This window comes from Diaphorina citri, unplaced genomic scaffold (genome assembly GCF_000475195.1).
Source record: "Diaphorina citri unplaced genomic scaffold, Diaci psyllid genome assembly version 1.1 scaffold438, whole genome shotgun sequence".
NCBI lineage: Eukaryota > Metazoa > Arthropoda > Insecta > Hemiptera > Psyllidae > Diaphorina > Diaphorina citri.
Genome location: NW_007377873.1, coordinates 163,866 through 183,466, shown reverse-complemented (window position 1 = coordinate 183,466; position 19,601 = coordinate 163,866). Strand labels below are relative to the sequence as shown.

Below are 19,601 nucleotides of genomic sequence, written 5' to 3'. Positions count from 1 at the left end.
ATAACGTTGCCGCAACTACATACCAGCGTTGCCGCAACTACATACCACCATATTTGACAAGGAGTTCAATAGAATGTGTTAAGTATTCAAGGAATCAAATTTAACATGATGACCTCTATGTATTTCATATGAAGCATGAAATGTTCTGGTTAAACTTTGAACTTATATGTAAAAAAATCGCTGTTTAGTGACATTCAAAATGATGATGTCATGAAAACCACAAAATGTGGTCAATAATCAGCACACAACGTAAATCAAACCTAATTATGAAACCTGAGATCCTGAGAAAAAATTCTTTGATTCTTTGTCCAGTAATGTTTCGGGTCGCTGTTTAGTGACATTCAAAATGATGATGTTATGAAAACCACAAAATGTGGTCAATATTCAGCACACAACGTAAATCAAACCTAATTATGAAACCTGAGATCCTGAGAAAAATTTCTTTGATTCTTTGTCCAGTAATGTTTCGGACATTCTTCATTATTTGTCAATTCTTTTTGAAAATCACAAGGTGATTAGTAAACCCAGCCTCCCTTTCCTGGTACGTCGGTATACTACTACTGTACCTAATTATTATTACAATGTATGGCTATCCTGCTAAATACTCTTCCTTTGTTATTTGAGATTGTATCAAAATTTGTCTCTATCTCCTTTACGTTAAGTATAGGCTAGCTTGTAAGTTATCAGTACTTCATACTTCTCCAATATTGTCTCTAGGCCTAGGACAATAGCATTCTTATTTTTATACTAAAATAAAAAAATTCTATCCTGTATATATTTTTCTAAAAAATATAGATCGTTGCTTTATTTTTTCCAGTGAATATTTTTAGGTTTGTTCACAGGATTTCGTGTCTTTGATCCATTCACAAAACCTTACAATAATTTTCAAACTCACTACATGCCATGAACTCCATGAAGGCTTTACATTTCTGGACCTAAGTAGCTAGTTAAAACTAAAACTTACTTTGATAGTTCAAAGATGGGTTTTCTCTTAGATGTAAGGCTTTTCTACACAAGACTGGATTATCTAATATAAAGTTAGTTTCTAAAAGGTTAATCCCGGTTCATCGATCTCCAAATGCAGCAAGTATTGTCCTTAGATGCCGTAATAATGGTGTCACCATTGTAATTGAAACCACAAGAGAATACATCGTCCTCGTGAGCTTTTAAAACCTGGATACACTCTCCACTTTCTGTACTCCAAAGTCTACAAGTTGTATCTTGGCTGCCCGACAGAACCAGCTTTCCTGTTGGATGGAAACTCACCTGAAATGATGGTCAAGAAGAATCTTTCTTAGGCAAATTTATTAATCTTCAAAGGGTATTAGGACTTTAGGAGTAAAAGATCGAGTTTTTTTTGTGTGAAATACAAAGGCTGGCTTATCAACAAAGTTAAGAACCATTTTTTTGACTAATGTTACAACAAATTGCCAAATAGCTATACCTAGTAGCTAGTAGGTAAATACCTATTTAAGTAATTTAGCAGGAATATGAGTCTAATGGACCTTACAAAAGTGGGTTAGACACCTGGGTAGTTTCAAAATTTCATCACTAACCTTCGACACCTCATTAGAATGGCCATAAAATGTTTGTAATAGTTCTACAGCACCGCCAACAGTCCACAGTTTAGCTGTCTGATCACTGCTGGCCGTTGCTAGTTTTGATCCGGAGTAATCAAATGCTATATCTAAAACCTGGAAGATATTTCAAAAACAAAACAATAGGTATGTGGATTATCTAATATAAAGTTAGTTTCTAAAAGGTTAATCCCGGTTCATCGATCTCCAAATGCAACAAGTATTGTCCTTAGATGCCGTAATAATGGTGTCACCCCAGATTTTTTTTTTTTTTTTTTTTTTTTTTTTTTCCAATGATGAGATGATATTTTGGATTTAAAATATCTAGTTTTCAAACTTGAACTTCTTTTTTTTTTCTTTTGCAGTTCACGGAGAGTGGAGATACTATCGTGGATGTGCTTGGTTAGGAGAGCCAGGCATTGGCGGTGATGAACGGTACTGTCTGATGAGAACAGGGACATACAACGTGTTCATGGAATATTGCACATGCATGTCCAAAGATGGTTGCAACACTGCCAGTTTACCAAACATGTCTCCTATATTCACAGTTGTAATTTCTGCAGGTCTATTTATACTCGGCAGAATAATTGTACGGTAATGTTCAATTCATGCACCAAAATGTGATGTACAAATCTATGCACAGTTAAGAAGTAGATCCTTAATAATGGTGTCACCATTGTAATTGAAACCACAAGAGAATACATCGTCCTCGTGAGCTTTTAAAACCTGGATACACTCTCCACTTTCTGTACTCCAAAGTCTACAAGTTGTATCTTGGCTGCCCGACAGAACCAGCTTTCCTGTTGGATGGAAACTCACCTGAAATGATGGTCAAGAAGAATCTTTCTTAGGCAAATTTATTAATCTTCAAAGGGTATTAGAACTTTAGGAGTAAAAGATCGAGTTTTTTTTTGTGAAATAACAAAGGCTGGCTTATCAACAAAGTTAAGAACCATTTTTTTTACTAATGTTACAACAAATTGCCAAATAGCTATACCTAGTAGGTAAATACCTATTTAAGTAATTTAGCAGGAATATGAGTCTAATGGACCTTACGATGGTCAAGAAGAATCTTTCTTAGGCAAATTTATTAATCTTCAAAGGGTATTAGGACTTTAGGAGTAAAAGATCGAGTTTTTTTTGTGAAATACAAAGGCTGTGGCTTATCAACAAAGTTAAGAGCCATTTTTTTGACTAATGTTACAACAAATTGACAAATAGCTATACCTAGTAGGTAAATACCTATTTAAGTAGTAATTTAGCAGGAATATGAGTCTAATGGACCTTTCACAATAGCATTCTTATTTTTATACTAAAATAAAAAAATTCTATCCTGTATATATTTTTCTAAAAAATATAGATCGTTGTTTTATTTTTTCCATTGAATATTTTTAGGTTTGTTCACAGGATTTCGTGTCTTCGATCCATTCCCAAAACCTTACAATAACTTTCAAACTCACTACATGCCATGAACTCCATGAAGGCTTTACATTTCTGGACCTAGGTAGGTACCTAGTTAAAACTAAAACTTACTTTGATAGTTCAAAGATGGGTTTTCTCTTAGATGTAAGGGTTTTCTACACAAGACTGGATTATCTAATAAAAAGTTAGTTTCAAAAAGGTTAATCCCGGTTCATCGATCTCCAAATGCAACAAGTATTGTCCTTAGATGCCGTAATAATGGTATCACCATTGTAATTGAAACCACAAGAGAATACATCGTCCTGGTGAGCTTTTAAAACCTGGATACACTCTCCACTTTCTGTACTCCAAAGTCTACAAGTTGTATCTTGGCTGCCCGACAGAACCAGCTTTCCTGTTGGATGGAAACTCACCTGAAATGATGGTCAAGAAGAATCTTTCTTAGGCAAATTTATTAATCTTCAAAGGGTATTAGAACTTTAGGAGTAAAAGATCGAGTTTTTTTTTGTGAAATAACAAAGGCTGGCTTATCAACAAAGTTAAGAACCATTTTTTTTACTAATGTTACAACAAATTGCCAAATAGCTATACCTAGTAGGTAAATACCTATTTAAGTAATTTAGCAGGAATATGAGTCTAATGGACCTTACAAAAGTGGGTTAGACACCTGGGTAGTTTCAAAATTTCATCACTAACCTTCGACACCTCATTAGAATGGCCGTAAAATGTTTGTAATAGTTCTACAGCACCGCCAACAGTCCACAGGTTAGCTGTCTGATCACTGCTGGCCGTTGCTAGTTTTGATCCGGAGTAATCAAATGCTATATCTAAAACCTGGAGGATATTTCAAAAACAAAATAGGTAGGTATTAAAATGAAGAAAAAAGTCTGAGTAAAGGTGTGATACGCACGAGGTTCCTAAACGCTAAGCAATTATTTCTCTCATTATTCAAATTAAAATAACACTATTAATTTTCACGTACCTCGTCCTCATGATTCTTCAACGTGTAAAAGCAACACATTGTTCTAACGTCCCAAAGTTTGGCGGTCCCGTCTAGAGAACTACTGGCTATCATTGAGTTGCTAAAGTTGAACAAACAGTTGCTGATTTCTTGGGAATGTCCGGTCAAAATATGTATTGGCCTGAAAATTGAACGATGGATGGACTAGGTTAAAGAACGATTTGATATAATTTTACAAAGAATAATCATGAAATTATTAAAGAACGTAGGTAGGTATGTAAAAAAATAATATATAATACCTAGGTACATTTGCTCATTAACTCATTACTAATTACGTAGGTAGGTAAGTTTTTGAGTTGATATCCTGAGTGAGTTCTCAAGTTCACTGAGTGATTAGTAAACTCATCACAGCACATTGCATAGTCAAACAGATTTCCAGGCTGCCATAAAAATTCAACTCACTTGCTCGTTCGAGTGTCCCATACCACAATAGAGCTATCGAATGACCCCGTGATCAGCATATTACTGTCGGAGCTAAATTGTAAACTTATGACTGGCCCTGTATGTGCTTTCAGCGTATGCATTTCTTGTCCCGAATTGGTATTGAATATCCCATACCACAATAGAGCTATCGAATGACCCCGTGATCAGCATATTACGGTCGGAGCTAAATTGTAAACTTATGACTGGCCCTGTATGTGCTTTCAGCGTATGCATTTCTTGTCCCGAATTGGTATTAAATATTCTGGCCGTATGGTCCATAGAACAGGAACAGAATGTGCTCTGATCCGGAGAAAATGTCTGTTGAATATTCTCGCCGTATGGTCCATAGAACAGGAACAGAATGTGCTCTGATCCGGAGAAAATGTGACACCCACTACTTCTGCACTGTGGCCGCGATAGGTTTGGATGCATTCCTCTTTGGCACTCGCCCATAGCTTGAGGGTTTTGTCAAAAGATCCCGTCAATATTTTGTCTCTGAAATTGAAACGTGAGAGATTTTCAAAAGCAGTTCTGCCCCACCTTCAAAACTATTGCCTTCTCAGAATTACTGTACATGTTATCCAGCATAAATTTAGAATTTTAGACATGTGAGTAGAATTTAGAATTTAAGACATGTGAGTAGAATTTTGAATTTTAGACATTTGGGTAGTAGAATCTTAGACCATCCACTTACCCATAAGGTTCACTAAAGGCTACAGCATAGACCACATTTTGATGACCTCGGTATGTACATATTTCATGGCCAGACTTAATGTCCCACAGCTTACAAGTCCTGTCATAGCTACCTGTAAGACACCTGTAATGAATGGAAGACGATAGTTTTGGAAGGTAAGTTATTAGACAATAATTATAATAATCAGAGTTGTTAGGTACCCATCCACTTACCCATAAGGTTCACTAAAGGCTACAGCATAGACCACATTTTGATGACCTCGGTATGTACATATTTCATGGCCAGACTTGATGTCCCACAGCTTACAAGTCCTGTCGTAGCTACCCGTCAGACACCTGTAATGAATGGAAGACGATAGTTTTGGAAGGTAAGTTATTAGACAATATAATAATCAGAGTTGTTAGGTATAAAGAATGCTCTTTGTTAAGTGTCTGTATTACAAAAAGGGGTATACCTACGTACCTCCATTTTTACAAAAGCTAACTTTTTAAAAACTCATCTAAATATCTACGTAAATAAATCTAAGAACAGGTGCATACAATATTATGTCGGTATAGATTCATATAAAATGATTAGGTAAGCGAAGAAGGTAGGTATACAGACCTTGTCCCAAATTTATCAAACGTAATATTTGTCAAAGGTAACAAATGGGACTTGAGCATTTTGAATTTCTCATATCTCTGTGCAAAGCCTTCTTTCAGTTTCTTTTGAAGTTTCATTATGGACTGCTCTAATTGTGTTATCACGGATGCTGTGATCAAGGGCTCTTTTGAATAAACTTGCTTGGTTATTTCGGACACATTTGAGCTGGAAAAGAAAAGGAAAGTTTTAAATGATAAATAACAATAAGAACTGTAGGGGGAGTTATTAGGGAAATAGGATTTTTAGGGAAACTGGAAGAAGATATATAAAAAAAGCAGAAATAAAGTATTTGAAGTTTCATTATGGACTGCTCTAATTGTGTTATCACGGATGCTGTGATCAAGGGCTCTTTTGAATAAACTTGCTTGGTTATTTCAGACACATTTGAGCTGAAAAAGAAAAGGAAAGTTTTAAATGATAAATAACAATAAGAAATGTAGGGGTAGTTATTAGGGAAATAGGATTTTTAGGGAAACTGGAAGAAGATATATATAAAAAAAGAAGAAATAAAGTTAGTTTGTAGTTTGCACTTACTTTTCATCCAAATCTAACAAATCTATGGTTTTCATTTTGATATCCTTTCCTTGTGTGTACTCAAGTGTTATCCCTGAAAAAGCATCCAAATCTAACAAATCTATGGTTTTCATTTTGATATCCTTTCCTTGTGTGTACTCAAGTGTTATCCCTGAAAAAGAAAAAAAAAAAGATTAAATTTAGGGAATAGGTAATAAATTATTTAGGGAATAGTTAGGTATGGTTTACCCAGCAACACGTGAAGCGTGTATTTTCTGTCTCCTATTCCAGAAGACACCACACTCAACAATGCTTATCTTTGGTGTTTCATTACCTGGTGGATAATACCGCAGTAAAAATCTTAAAAGTTTCATCGTAGTGATGAATTGAAAACTGAGAGGTGCTTAAAACATTATGGACACAGATTAAAATATCGAGAAAACATAGAGCGCTCCAAAACTCACGGAAAACTGACTAAAAATAGAAATTAGAAAGTTCTCAGCAAGAGTAAAACACAGAAATCAACAAAACTTCCATTTCCATAGCAACCAACACATTTTTCCACACCGTGTAACCTAGACAGATACCTCAAACCTTATCAAAAGCTTGAACTTGCGTTATAACCTCCTCATTGCCAATGTTCAGCAAGAGTAAAACACAGAAATCAACAAAACTTCCATTTCCATAGCAACCAACACATTTTTCCACACCGTGTAACCTAGACAGATAGGTACCTTAAACCTTATCAAAAGCTTGAACTTGCGTTATAAGCTGTAGTTCCGTTAAAATATTTCGTCATTTTATTACGAGTGCAAATTTTATGGATTCAGATCAAAATTTATTAAATTAATTTCGTAGTGATTACATTAGATCGAAATCATGGCTTGATTCTGAAATAATCCAATGTCATAAGAGGTGTTATAGGCCCCCCGCATAAATAGATGTCGATCATCTCAGAAAAATTCTAAAACTAGTCCAAAATGTAGCGTCATAAAATAACAATAAGATAAGGTACAAGGATCTAGTTCAAAAGTACTAGTTTTGTGGAGAACGGGAAGCGAGTAGTAGTACTAACCTTGAAAGCACGTGGTAGCTGTAGTAAAAGCGTGTATTTTTGACCTTGACATTCCTTTCTCCCCGTACGCATCGCGTACGCACTATCACTATCTCACTTGAATCATGAATGAAAAATATGGGAAAATCATGATGGCCGCTGCATGGCGACTTTTTCAAAAACTTTTTGCATAATCCGTTAGATCTCAGCACTAGTATTGGATTTTTTGCAAATCACCTTATTTTCTTCATTTTTCCTACATTAAATACCCAAGTACATACGTAATAGCTTCTTTTTGGAAAATTATACAACTTTGAAACTATCTAGATACTTAAAAACATTGTAATAGGGTAGTATTTAATTTTTTGAGTGGAAAATTGCCTGATCAACTTGTCAAAAAAATTGAATTCGCGCCCTAACAAAAAGTATTTGACATCTCTGTGCTGCTGCATTTACCTCTGTGGTGATGACGTCACACGCGGTACACCCATTTTAAAAAAAAAACAACAACAAATATTTTATTTTTGGTCCCACCAAAAACAAATTCCTCTTGATGTGTTTCAAATTTGATTATTAATTAAATTAATTAATAGGCTTGGTACTAAAGAACCTTTTATCTCATGTTAATTACTACTTAAAGAACAGTGTTTTTATCAACCTCCACAAAATGAATCTCATGTATTATTTTTGCTTTGTCCTTCTGAGCTTCTCTGCCATAGATGTTCTCAAATCAGGTAAAATTCTCAACCACTTGTTGAGTGTGAGAGTCAGCATCATTTCTTTTCATTATTTGATTTCTGTACAGCTTTAAATGAAAATATAGCAGAAAACAGTGCAACATGTTATCATTATTCTTTACACCTGTTAGGCATCCATCCAAAGTTTGTCCCGTTCATGACTTGAAAACTTCAAAGTGTCTTTGTGTCTTGCTACCTAAGACCTACCCTCCTAGTCCAAAACTAAGGATTACTGGCACATGTCCTGGAAGTCTGGAACACGACCATTGGAACAGAATAATCTACTACCTTCCGAATCAGTTTTTGTCAATATAGGTACCTACACAGGCTTGCTTACTGGAACTTGGCTTGGTGCACTGTTATGCACTCAGATTTGATTTGAAAAGGTGGTAATTATGCAGAAGTCATGTCCGTGGAAAAGAAAAGCTCCTTTTTGTTTTTAACCTAACCCTATAATAACACTAATCACTGCTCTAACTGTGAAAACTCCTTTTTGCGTTGAATCTAACCCTATAATAACACTGGGCACTGCTTGTTTGTGCCAGTTCCTTTGGTAACAATATAATATTCCCCAGACGTGACTTCTGCACAAGTACCGTCAAATGATATTTCATAACTACCTACTTACCCCATTTTATTTTTTAGTGTCTTGTATCAAATGCTGGAACTGCCGATCAGATAGTGATCCCAAATGTGCCGATCCATTTGACAACTCCTCAATTCCAATCAATGACTGCAAAGTGGAACCAGAGCTCTCACATTTACCTGGAATTAGAGCTACAATGTGCAGGAAAATTAGACAGAAAGGTAAAAATGAAAGAACTGTTCAAGGTTAAAAAAAGAAAAAGTTGTAGCAATAAAACAACTGCTACATTAGACTCATGTGGTCTGTGTTGTAGCATGCCCATCCCATAAAATGTTCCTCATCAGATGGAGAATTTCCCATTTAGGTGCTGGGTCAACACAAGAAAATTTGTGCCTTAGATTTTTTGTACTGACTAGGTCTTAAGATTTTAAATTAATTTTACCAAGAATAACTGGAACTCAATGAGCAGTAGCACTGGGAAATAGTAAATGTAAGTACTTTTTTACTTTCCTTATCCTATAGGAAGGAAAGTAATGTAATCGGGTCAAATTTTTGATGGTCAGTTTTTAGTGTCAAAACACATTTTGAGGTCCCTAGAGCCTAAATCCAAAGTTTCAGTCATTGGTCCGTGTGTGTGTCTGTCTGTAAACAAAATATCTCGAGAACGGTAAGAGCTAGAGACTTGAAATTTGGTAGTGTCAAATGTGACAAGGATGCGACATGAAACTTTTGGTTAAGACCGGTGCAACGGTTGGCGGCATTTTACCGCTTTTTGGCGTTTTTCAGTGTAATTTAACACCGGTAACAATATCTCGGGAACGGTATAAGCTAGAGACTTGAAATTTGGTATGTAGTTCACCAATGTGACAAGGATGCAACAAAAAACGTTTGGTTGAGATGGTTGCTGCGCTTGGCGCTATTTTGACCGCTTTTGGACAGATTTTACCCAAATGTGACAAGGATGCGACACGAAACTTTTGGTTGAGATGGTTGCTGCGCTTGGCGGTATTTTGACCGCTTTTGGACAGATTTCGACCGTCTTTGACTCAAAACATTTGGTTGAGATGGTTGCTGCGCTTGGCGGTATTTTGACCGCTTTTGGACAGATTTCGACCGTTTTTTGGCGGCTTCAGCTATAGCGACAAAACGGTTAGAGATATTGTAAAAGTTAGGGTAAAAGAACACTCAAATAAGCATCATTCAATAAGGTAAGGAAAGTCGTGTGATGTTCACACCATATTTTTTTTATACCTATATAGGTACTTCAAATGGTTTAGTACTATGTACTGCTCAGATACCTACCTTCTGGTTATTCTGGTTTATTTCTTATTGGTGTATTAAAAAATATGCATTAGACACAAAGCTTTTTATTTATAACTTTAAATCTATTTAAAAAACAAATGCTAAAAAGTTTTCAATTAGATTTATGTATTTTATTTTGGAACTTTGAACGTGGATAGTAGTTGGATGGGTGACCGCTTTGGGAACACTGCTTTGTCTCGTGCGACACTTCATTAGGCTGATAACAATGATAGGCTGAGGCTCGAGTCGTGGAATATTCCCACTTATCTGCCGGCAAGTAAACAATCTCTGAAATATGTCAGATCTCTAGTAGCTCTGTCAAACTTTTTTGACTTGGCGTGGCGGAGCGCTACCGCGCGCCTTTAATACACCTCCCATCACTGAAGTTAAGTAACGTTCAGCGTGGATAGTAGTTGGATGGGTGACCGCTTGGGAACATCACTTAACGTTGGCTTTTCTCGCTTTGTCTTTGGTTTAGGCAGTTAATCACAAGAGGTTGGATAACCTCTCTCACAGACCCGACCTATATAACCAACAAAAGGTCAGAATCAAGCAGAAAGTAACCATCCATATGGGGAATTGCATTATGCATGGTTCTATTCTGCTTAAGTAATGCTGTTAAAAAATACCCCTGGCTTTTCTCGCTTTGTCTACTTTGGGGTTTAGGCAGTTAATCACAAGAGGTTGGATAACCTCTCTCACAAACCCGACCTATATAACCAACAAAAGGTCAGAATCAAGCAGAAAGTAACCTTCCATATGGGGAATTGCATTATGCATGGTTCTATTCTGCTTTATTGCTGTTAAAAAATACCCTCTCTGCAGGTTTGGGCTTACCCATTTAGCGGACAACCCTTCTAAGTATTTTGAATTTAAACGATTTTACAAGAACTGTTGTATCTTACGTCAGAGAACTCTGGGGTTTTACTGTGATCACGATTCCTTCATTTTGAACTCCGTTTTCCCGTTATCAGAGCGGGCTTTCCATCTGTGTCAGACGATCTAGTTTTTAATAAATTGATCAATCTATTTTTCCCTGATTTTCCTCACGATATTGGTATTTCTCACGTGTTGAATTCGAGCAATCGGTCTATTCGATCTTGACTTAAAACTTTCTCGTTTTGAGTTCATAGGTCGTCGCGACAAATTTCGAGATCGGAGCTCATTTGTGTGAGAAAATGTGAAAAAAAAATCCCACAATTACTCAATTAACTTTAAGTCACCCATCCATTTATTGGCTTTGCTCGGCGTAGCTTAACATAGGTGACGCTTAAACCGGTCTTAAATGATCGACTGAAGTGTTTCTGAAACTTTCTCGCTTTGAGTTCATAGGTCGTCGCGACAAATTTCGAGATCGGAGCTCATTTGTGTGAGAAAATGTGAAAAAAAAATCCCACAATTACTCAATTAACTTTAAGTCACCCATCCATTTATTGGCTTTGCTCGGCGTAGCTTAACATAGGTGACGCTTAAACCGGTCTTAAATGATCGACTGAAGTGTTATCTAAAACTTTCTCGCTTTGAGTTCATAGGTCGTCGCGACAAATTTCGAGATCAGAGCTCATTTGTGTGAGAAAATGTGAAAAAAATCCCCCAAAAACCATTTTTTTTTATTTTTGGTTTTCTGGACAAAATTTGCACCACCACTTTCGTGTTCCTGGTAAAAAGACCTTTAATTTGATATATAGGTCGACCAGGTTTGGATAAGTCCTTCTATGGGGACAGACCGACAGACAGACGACACCGAAGCGAATACAATAGTCCGTCCCTATACCCTTTATTATTACTGTTGTAATAATAAAGGAAGGACGGACTAAAAATGAGTGGAACTCATTTATGCTACCTATTGCTACCTACACTAGGTACCTACTGCCCTATAAGTAATTGCAGTAGGCAGTAGCACATCGGTCACTAGGCTCTGTCAAACTCAGCATCTAAAGCAATGAAATATCTACAACATTCTCTTATCATGCACCAATCATTCATTTTGCTTACTCATAAAAAATACATCTAATAACCCACTCCGCACTCCTCTCTCCTCACTCTCATACCTCTGCACTCACTCCTCTGACTCCGCTAGACTTGAGAATACGTCATCAACCTTCCTGCACTCTCTCTCTCTCTCTCTGTCTTACACGCGAGGCTTAACACGTTTTGTTGCACGTGATGGCGTTATTCAAGCCGTGTCCACACTGGAGACAGTTTGGCTGAAAATGGCGTAGGCTTGCCAATAGTTCAAGAATGTGATGATGCCTATAATCTGCCTGTGTGGGCTGGACGCTTGGCGCTCGCCTGGTAAACAGGTTGTAGGACGTGGGTGGTGACTCGTCAATAGTCCAAGAATGTGATGGTGCACTGAGAAAAAAACTAGGGTGCTGGAAGCTGAATCGAGTGACTAGGTTCCGGAACTCTAATACGGAACTCTATATCAAGAAAATCTACACTGTACTATAGCATTCGAATACCCTAAGTAAATCAGGGGAAATAACTAAATAATAGAGCTCTTCCACCCTAAGTCTCCTAAAACTTTGACACCCTATCACTCACTTTCTTCTCAGTGTTTATAAGGGAATGTATAGGTGAGGAATTCGGGACATGGTTGATCACACATCTAAACGTGTAGCTCAGGACGAGCCAGCTAAACCTGGCTGGGGACTATCACACGCCTGGAAAACTGTCTTAGTTGAGTGTTCGTAATCAGGACCTTTCCCGCATCTTTTGGCTTCGGTTCCATCCATGTGCCTCATGAGGTAATTTTTGGTCATTTTTCAACATTTCAATAGCGGCTGTAGCTGAATAAAGCTCCCGGTTTGGCCACTCAAGACTTCAAGAAATTTGTCCTATTTTGAAGTAATTCAATTTCTCAATTTGGCCCTGAATTGGATTTCGGGTTTTCGGGACTCACGAGTTTGAACTTGGTCTCGTGACTTAATATCTGGTTTTAAATATATGATTCATCTAGTCCGGATTATCTGTTTGTCAGATTTGAAATGTGAAGAGACACGTGACATTTATTTTGTCTTCTGTCTCGTGCAGTACTTCATTAGGTTGATAATAATAATAGGCTGAGGCTCGGGTCGTGGAATATTCCCACTTATCTGGCGGCAAGTAATCAGTGAAATTTGTCAGATACATCTCGTCCGACCACTGAAGTTAAGGAACTTTGAACGTGGATAGTAGTTGGATGGGTGACCGCTTTGGGAACACTGCTTTGTCTCGTGCGACACTTCATTAGGCTGATAACACTGATAGGCTGAGGCTCGGGTCGTGGAATATTCCCACTTATCTGCCGGCTAGTAAACAATCTCTGAAATATGTCAGATACATCTCGTCCGACCACTGAAGTTAAGGAACTTTGAACGTGGATAGTAGTTGGATGGGTGACCGCTTTGGGAACGCCGCTTTGTCTCGTGCGACACTTCATTAGGCTGATAACAATGATAGGCTAAGGCTCGGGTCGTGGAATATTCCCACTTATCTGCTCACATTTACCTGGAATTAGAGCTACAATGTGCAGGAAAATTAGACAGAAAGGTAAAAATGAAAGAACTGTTCAAGGTTAAAAAAAGAGAAAGTGTTTTGTAGCAATGAAACAACTGCTACATTAGACTCATGTGGTCTGTGTTGTAGCATGCCCATCCCATAAAATGTCCCTCATCAGATAGAGAATTTCCCATTTAGGTGCTGGGTCAACACAAAAACACCAGAAAGTAACTAACCCCTTAAAATACTTGCAATCACCAGAGCATTTTTTTTTTTTTTTTTTTTTTTTTTTTTTTTTTTTTCAATGATGAGATGATATTTTGGATTTAAAATATCTAGTTTTCAAACTTGAACTTCTTTTTTTTTTCTTTTGCAGTTCATGGAGAGTGGAGATACTATCGTGGATGTGCTTGGTTAGGAGAGCCAGGCATTGGTGGTGATGAACGGTACTGTCTGATGAGAACGGGGACATACAACGTGTTCATGGAATATTGCACATGCATGTCCAAAGATGGTTGCAACACTGCCAGTTTACCAAACATGTCTCCTATATTCACAGTTGTAATTTCTGCAGGTCTATTTATACTCGGCAGAATAATTGTACGGTAATGTTCAATTCATGCACCAAAATGTGATGTACAGATCTATGCACAGTTCAGAAGTAGATCCTCTTAGTATGACTGACCTTCATTGAGCTCAAAATCCAAGAAGGTAAGTTTCTATAATCATCTCCTTCCTTCTTCTTTTAGATGGAATATGATCTACCTATTTACTTTTCCATGGCTCAAATTTATTAAATATTATTACTGGAAATGATTGTGAATACCTAGCTAGTAATTTACATATTTAAGTAGGTACTTGATTACCACTGGTATCTCATCCCTGTTGTGCGGGGCCTCACAGGGACATTTAGGGGCCCTTAAATGAAGTAATATACCTATGCCTTGGAAGTATCCACAGAACATGTGAATTCTATCTTATCTTCTATTTGCACAAAAATGTCTATTCTACTAAAAGTTCTGAGTTTACCCTAATATCTAGATACACCAAATCTGCATAGCTTTAGGATCTCAACACTGTTCTAGATTCTGATGAATCTCGTGATTTTGATTAATCTAAATTACACTTTTACTTAAGTATGTTTTCTTAATAAACTCATTTATATTATTTTATTTTAACTATATCCGTCCATTTTGTATATCAAAATTTGTGCCTTAGATTTTTTGTACTGACTAGGTCTTAAGATTTTAAATTAATTTTACCAAGAATAACTGGAACTCAATGAGCAGTAGGTATAGTAAATGTAAGTACTTTTTTACTTTCCTTATCCTATAGGAAGGAAAGTAATGTAATCGGGTCAAATTTTCGATGGTCAGTTTTTAGTGTCAAAACACATTTTGAGGTCCCTAGAGCCTAAATCCAAAGTTTCAGTCATTGGTCCATGTGTGTGTCTGTCTGTAAACAAAATATCTCGAGAACGCTCTTACAGCTAGAGTCTTGAAATTTGGTAGTCGACGCAGTAAGAGTAAAACTTAATATTAGAGGAATCTTACATGCTCATGTTTTGAAGGTTGTTGGGCTCCAAATGGGATGTGGTCCCTTTTTTGGCCAAAATTCTGATGAGGCTTCTCAATTTCTCCCTTTTTTTCTCTCCTTGTATCGCCGCTCTTTCTGTATACTCTTACTTCTTCTTCTCTCCCTCCCTTCTCTCTGCTTTTTCTGCTGTTAATTTTTTTCCTTTTTTCCTCATCTCTCCCTTTCTTCTGTCTTTTTTCCCTTTCATCCTCCCCTCCTCCCTCTGTGTGTCGCTTTTCTGGCTATAGGACACAATTACCTACATTAGAAATAAAATTCCAAGTAGATCGCACGTAGGTACCTAGATTCGTATTAGGTTAATCCGACTTTTTGCCAGCCTAGTCAGCTTAGTTGGTAGTGCGTCTGCCTTGTAAGCACTAGGCCGCCTGGCTTAAACTGTCGAAAATAACGGCACATTTAAGGTAGGTAGTCTTTTTGTCTGTTTATTACAACCGGAAATAAGACGAAAAAGCTTGTTTCCAATCATTTCGTTCAGCCAGCTTTGTTATCTAGGAGGGTTAGCGTTAGATCTGCCTTGTAAGTGTTGGGTCACAGGTTAGATTCCTGCCCGGGGCAAAGTACATCCGTAACAGATACGGTTCATTCTCGGAACGGCTGGATTTCTCCTATCCTGTCCTCCTTCGATTCCTGGATGATAAGGCCTCTGTTGTTACGGTTCCTTCTATCTGGTGTGATATCTAGTTTGTTCCTTTCTTTCTTCTATTTTCAGAAGTCTGAACTTCTCAACGGTTGTGACAAGTGAAGAAGATGAATATGGTTACCATGACAGGAGGAAAATGTCCAGGGTAAGTTGAGTTCCACTTAAAGTTGAGTTAAACATAATCGTACCCTCAGAATTTTATGGTGACATGTCGAAAAACTCGATTTTTGTTCTATTACCTTACTAAGCGAAATGAGATCTTTCGATTGGTCTAGGAATTACATCTCTACAGCTTATCGTTCCCGAGATAGCGATGGTGACATCTCTATTTTATACCGTCCAGCTATTAAATGTCAAACTTGTAATTGCGATTTCCCAAAACTTGGTGTTTTTGACATATCACCATATAAGTCTGAGGGTGCGATATGTAACTTTGTAATTTTACATATGTTTGCTAAATAAACATGTGTAACTTTATAATACAAAACACGTAATACCTACTTATCCTCCATAAACTACGTATTTTTTTCCCAATCACGTCACAAAAGTCATGACTTTCTATGTGTTCGTTGCTAGATCAAGATAAAAACCTGACCCAGGCACGTGCTAGAAAGGCTTTTTTGTGGGCTGTATGCTACAGGTCACGTTGACGACACGTTTTTATTTCGACTGAGAAACGTGCGAACGAACGCGTTTTTAATGCGAGCTTACATAATACAAAACACGTAATACCTACTTATCCTCCATAAACTACGTATTTTTTTCCCAATCACGTCACAAAAGTCATGACTTTCTATGTGCTCGTTGCTAGATCAAGATAAAAACCTGACCCAGGCACGTGCTAGAAAGGTTTTTTAGAGAGAGAGAGAGAGAAGGGATGGAGGGGGAGAGGTAAGTTTTTTTCCATTTGATATTATCAGGTGATCGGTGATTTTATTACATGTTTACATCAAAATGTGACACATTTTGACAGCAAAATTTGTTATAGGTGTAAGGGGAGAGAGCCTGGAGCAGTCACGTTGAAATTTGACTTTCCAGTTAGCTCTCTCTCTCTTACCCTCCCTTTCAGATATCTTTCTCCTCCCTATTCCTCATTTCTCCCTCTTTCAGTCACTCCTTCCTCCGCCGCTCAATTAATTTTCTCTTTCTCTCACTCTCCTGTATCTCATTTTGTTTTTGTTTTACTCTCTCTTTTCACCTATATATCTGCCTCATTTGAATTCAATTATTGATAGCACATAAAGAAGACTGTGGGAAATAAAGAATATGTCTATATCTTCACGTGACGTGACGTGATAGTATTGTGGCTGCTCTGAACGAGATTAAAAAAAAAAAGATGAGTCACCGCTGTTTTTATTTTGTAGCAATGAAACAACGGCTACATTAGACGCATGTGGTCTGTGTCGTAGCATGCCCATCCCGTAGTATGCCTCTCATCAGATGGGCGAGAAGAGACACAATACTCCCCATTTAGGTGCTGGATCAACACGAGAACACCAGAAAGTAACCCGTTGAAATATTTGCAATCGAAAAATGAGTACAATTTTTTGTCGATGGTGGGATTCGAACTCGGGACCTTCTGCATGACAAGCAAGCGCGTTACCACTGGACCAACCGTGTCCACGGATTCGTGAAAGCCATTCCTGTCTGTTATGGTTTCTCCCCGATTAAATTTATTGTTTTCCCCCGGGCAAATCCATGCCTGATTGCTTTCCTGGTATGCCTGTTTGGTCACGTTGCCAGTACAGTGCCCCTGGGAATATTTCTATCAAGTTCCTTGTCCCCTTTATCCCTTGTTGTTTCCAATGAAATGCCCAAGTCATGACGAAAACAATCATTCCGTGAATTTATTTTCTTTTCGTAGTTCTGTTCTTCTGTTCAGTAGTTCATAAGCGACTTACATGTTTCATTGAACTCTCCATTATATTAGTCCTTACGCAGTTTATCTCTACGGCTTTGGTGTTTCCCTCAATTTATTTAATTCCTGTGGATATTACCAGATTATACTAGAATTTACCAGATCCTTGGGTCTCTGCTCTACGGCTTTGGTGTTTCCCTCAATTTATTTAATTCCTGTGGATATTACCAGATTATACTAGAATTTACCAGATCCTTGGGTCTCTCCATAGTTCTATATAAATAAAATTGTAGATTTGTCTGTACATTGCTTAGAATCGTGAAATTTTTAGTTATTCTTACTCCTTATGCATCCACGATTCCAAAAATCACATTAGAAAAATTTCTGTCTGTCTGTCTGTCTGTCTGTATGTGTGTATGTCTGTCTGTTACGCTAAAAAGACCTTTGGTTGTCCTCTTTTCACGAGAAAACGGCTCGACCGATTTTGAAGAAATTTTTTGTGGTTGTTAAGAAAAGTACTCCGGGTGACATAGGCTACTTGAAATTTTCCCATTCCATCCTGATTCAAAATGGCGGCGGTTCAAAAACGCGCAGAAAATGGCCTAATAGCCCCGTTTTTGTCCTCTTTTCACGAGAAAACGGCTCAACCGATTTTGATGAAATTTTTTGTGGTTGTTAAGAAAAGAACTCCGGGTGACATAGGCTACTTGAAATTTTCAAATTCCATCCTGATTCAAAATGGCGGCGCTTCAAAAACGCGAAGAAAATGGCCTAATAGACCCTTTTTTGTCCTCTTTTCACGAGAAAACGGCTCAACCGATTTTGATGAAATTTTTTGTGGTTGTTAAGAAAAGTACTCCGGGTGACATAGGCTACTTGAAATTTTCACATTCCATCCTGATTCAAAATGGCGGCGGTTCAAAAACGTGAAGAAAAAGGCCTAATACACCCGTTTTTGTCCTCTTTTCACGAGAAAACGGCTCAACCGATTTTGATGAAATTTTTTGTGGTTGTTAAGAAAAGTACTCCAGGCGACATAGGCTACTTGAAATTTTCACATTCCATCCTGATTCAAAATGGCGGCGGGTCAAAAAGTGAAGAAAATGGCCTAATAGACCCGTTCTTGTCCTCTTTTCACGAGAAAACGGCTCGACCGATTTCGATGAAATTTTTTGTGGTTGTTAAGAAAAGTACTCCAGGCGACATAGGCTACTTGAAATTTTCACATTCCATCCTGATTCAAAATGGCGGCGGGTCAAAAAGTGAAGAAAATGGCCTAATAGACCCGTTCTTGTCCTCTTTTCACGAGAAAACGGCTCGACCGATTTCGATGAAATTTTTTGTGGTTGTTAAGAAAAGTACTCCGGGTGACATAGGCTACTTGAAATTTTCACATTCAAACCTGATTCAAAATGGCGGCGGTTCGAAGTTATGCCTGTTATGCTGCTCTGTGAGACATGTCAGGGAGCGCGTAGCGCGACCGTGTGTGTAGTGGATGTGTGTGGTGTGTGATGGGTGTGTGTGTGGTGCGTGATGGGTGTGTGTGTGATGGATGTGTGTGTGGTGGGTGTGTGTGGTGTGTGGTGTGTGGTTGGTGTGTGATGTGTGTGGGTGTGTGTGTGTGTGTGTGGTGGGTGTTTGTGTGTGTGTGTGTGTGTGTGTGTGGGGGGGGGGGGGGGGGTGGTGGGTGGATGGGTGTGGTGGTGTTGGTGTGTGTGTGTGTGTCTTTGTGTGTGTTGTGTGTGTGTGTGTGGTGTGTGTGTGTGGGTGTGTGGTGGGATGTTGTGATGGGTGTGGTGGGATGGTGTGTGATGGGTGTCGTGTGTGTGCGGGTCTGTGTGTGTGGTGGATTGGTTGTCGGTGGTGCATGGTGGTGTGGGTGGGGATTCCGGCCCGTGTTGTGGTGGGGGCAGTAGTATTTTGGTGTGGTGGTGTGGTGGTCCCGTACAAATGACGGTCAACCACTAGTAATGATAATATATTTATGGAAAACTGTTATTTTATTGGATCTTTTCTCTCTTCTTTCCCTTGAGGAAAAAGGGAAAGAAACTGG

At 38.0% G+C, this 19,601-nt stretch overlaps 4 protein-coding genes across 7 annotated transcripts in view; 2 read left to right on the top strand and 2 right to left on the bottom strand.

Annotated features, from left to right (window-relative positions):
- Nucleotides 1–339: 339 nt before the first annotated feature.
- LOC103508842 (dynein assembly factor with WDR repeat domains 1-like) lies at nt 340–3,056 on the bottom strand. Its single transcript, XM_026823336.1, has 5 exons — nt 3,015–3,056; nt 2,252–2,396; nt 1,776–1,831; nt 1,557–1,694; nt 340–1,266 (listed from the first exon to the last, which is right to left on the bottom strand). The coding sequence occupies exons 1-5, from the start codon at nt 3,054–3,056 to the stop codon at nt 1,054–1,056; spliced, it is 594 nt and encodes a 197-aa protein (XP_026679137.1). The 3' UTR covers nt 340–1,053.
- Nucleotides 2,999–8,790, bottom strand: LOC103508841 (dynein assembly factor with WDR repeat domains 1). 4 transcript variants are annotated; one of them, XM_026823340.1, is made up of 10 exons: nt 6,627–6,818; nt 6,314–6,386; nt 6,069–6,168; nt 5,741–5,844; nt 5,138–5,260; nt 4,773–4,938; nt 4,423–4,571; nt 3,982–4,141; nt 3,696–3,833; nt 2,999–3,412 (listed from the first exon to the last, which is right to left on the bottom strand). In XM_026823340.1, exons 1-10 carry the CDS (start codon nt 6,664–6,666, stop codon nt 3,200–3,202), a joined length of 1,266 nt encoding a protein of 421 aa, XP_026679141.1. In that variant the 5' UTR covers nt 6,667–6,818; the 3' UTR covers nt 2,999–3,199. The 4 variants fall into 4 exon arrangements, with proteins under 4 accessions (XP_026679141.1, XP_026679142.1, XP_026679140.1 ...); XM_026823341.1 differs by lacking the exons at nt 6,069–6,168; nt 6,627–6,818 and adding an exon at nt 8,712–8,790 and having other exon boundaries at nt 5,741–5,944; XM_026823339.1 differs by lacking the exons at nt 5,138–5,260; nt 6,069–6,168 and adding an exon at nt 5,350–5,472 and having other exon boundaries at nt 5,741–5,944; nt 6,627–6,817.
- Nucleotides 8,791–12,672: 3,882 nt separating this feature from the next.
- The window catches only part of LOC103508840, a 29,968-nt gene continuing 23,039 nt past the window's right edge, over nt 12,673–19,601 (top strand). The window contains exons 1-2 of the mRNA XM_026823335.1: nt 12,673–12,721; nt 15,760–15,835. Coding sequence (XP_026679136.1) covers nt 12,708–12,721; nt 15,760–15,835 — 90 coding nt within the window. The 5' untranslated portion in view covers nt 12,673–12,707. The remainder of the gene's footprint in view (nt 12,722–15,759; nt 15,836–19,601) is intronic.
- LOC103508838 lies at nt 13,454–14,812 on the top strand. The gene is made up of 2 exons (XM_026823342.1): nt 13,454–13,505; nt 13,831–14,812. The coding sequence occupies exons 1-2, from the start codon at nt 13,481–13,483 to the stop codon at nt 14,061–14,063; spliced, it is 258 nt and encodes an 85-aa protein (XP_026679143.1). The 5' UTR covers nt 13,454–13,480; the 3' UTR covers nt 14,064–14,812.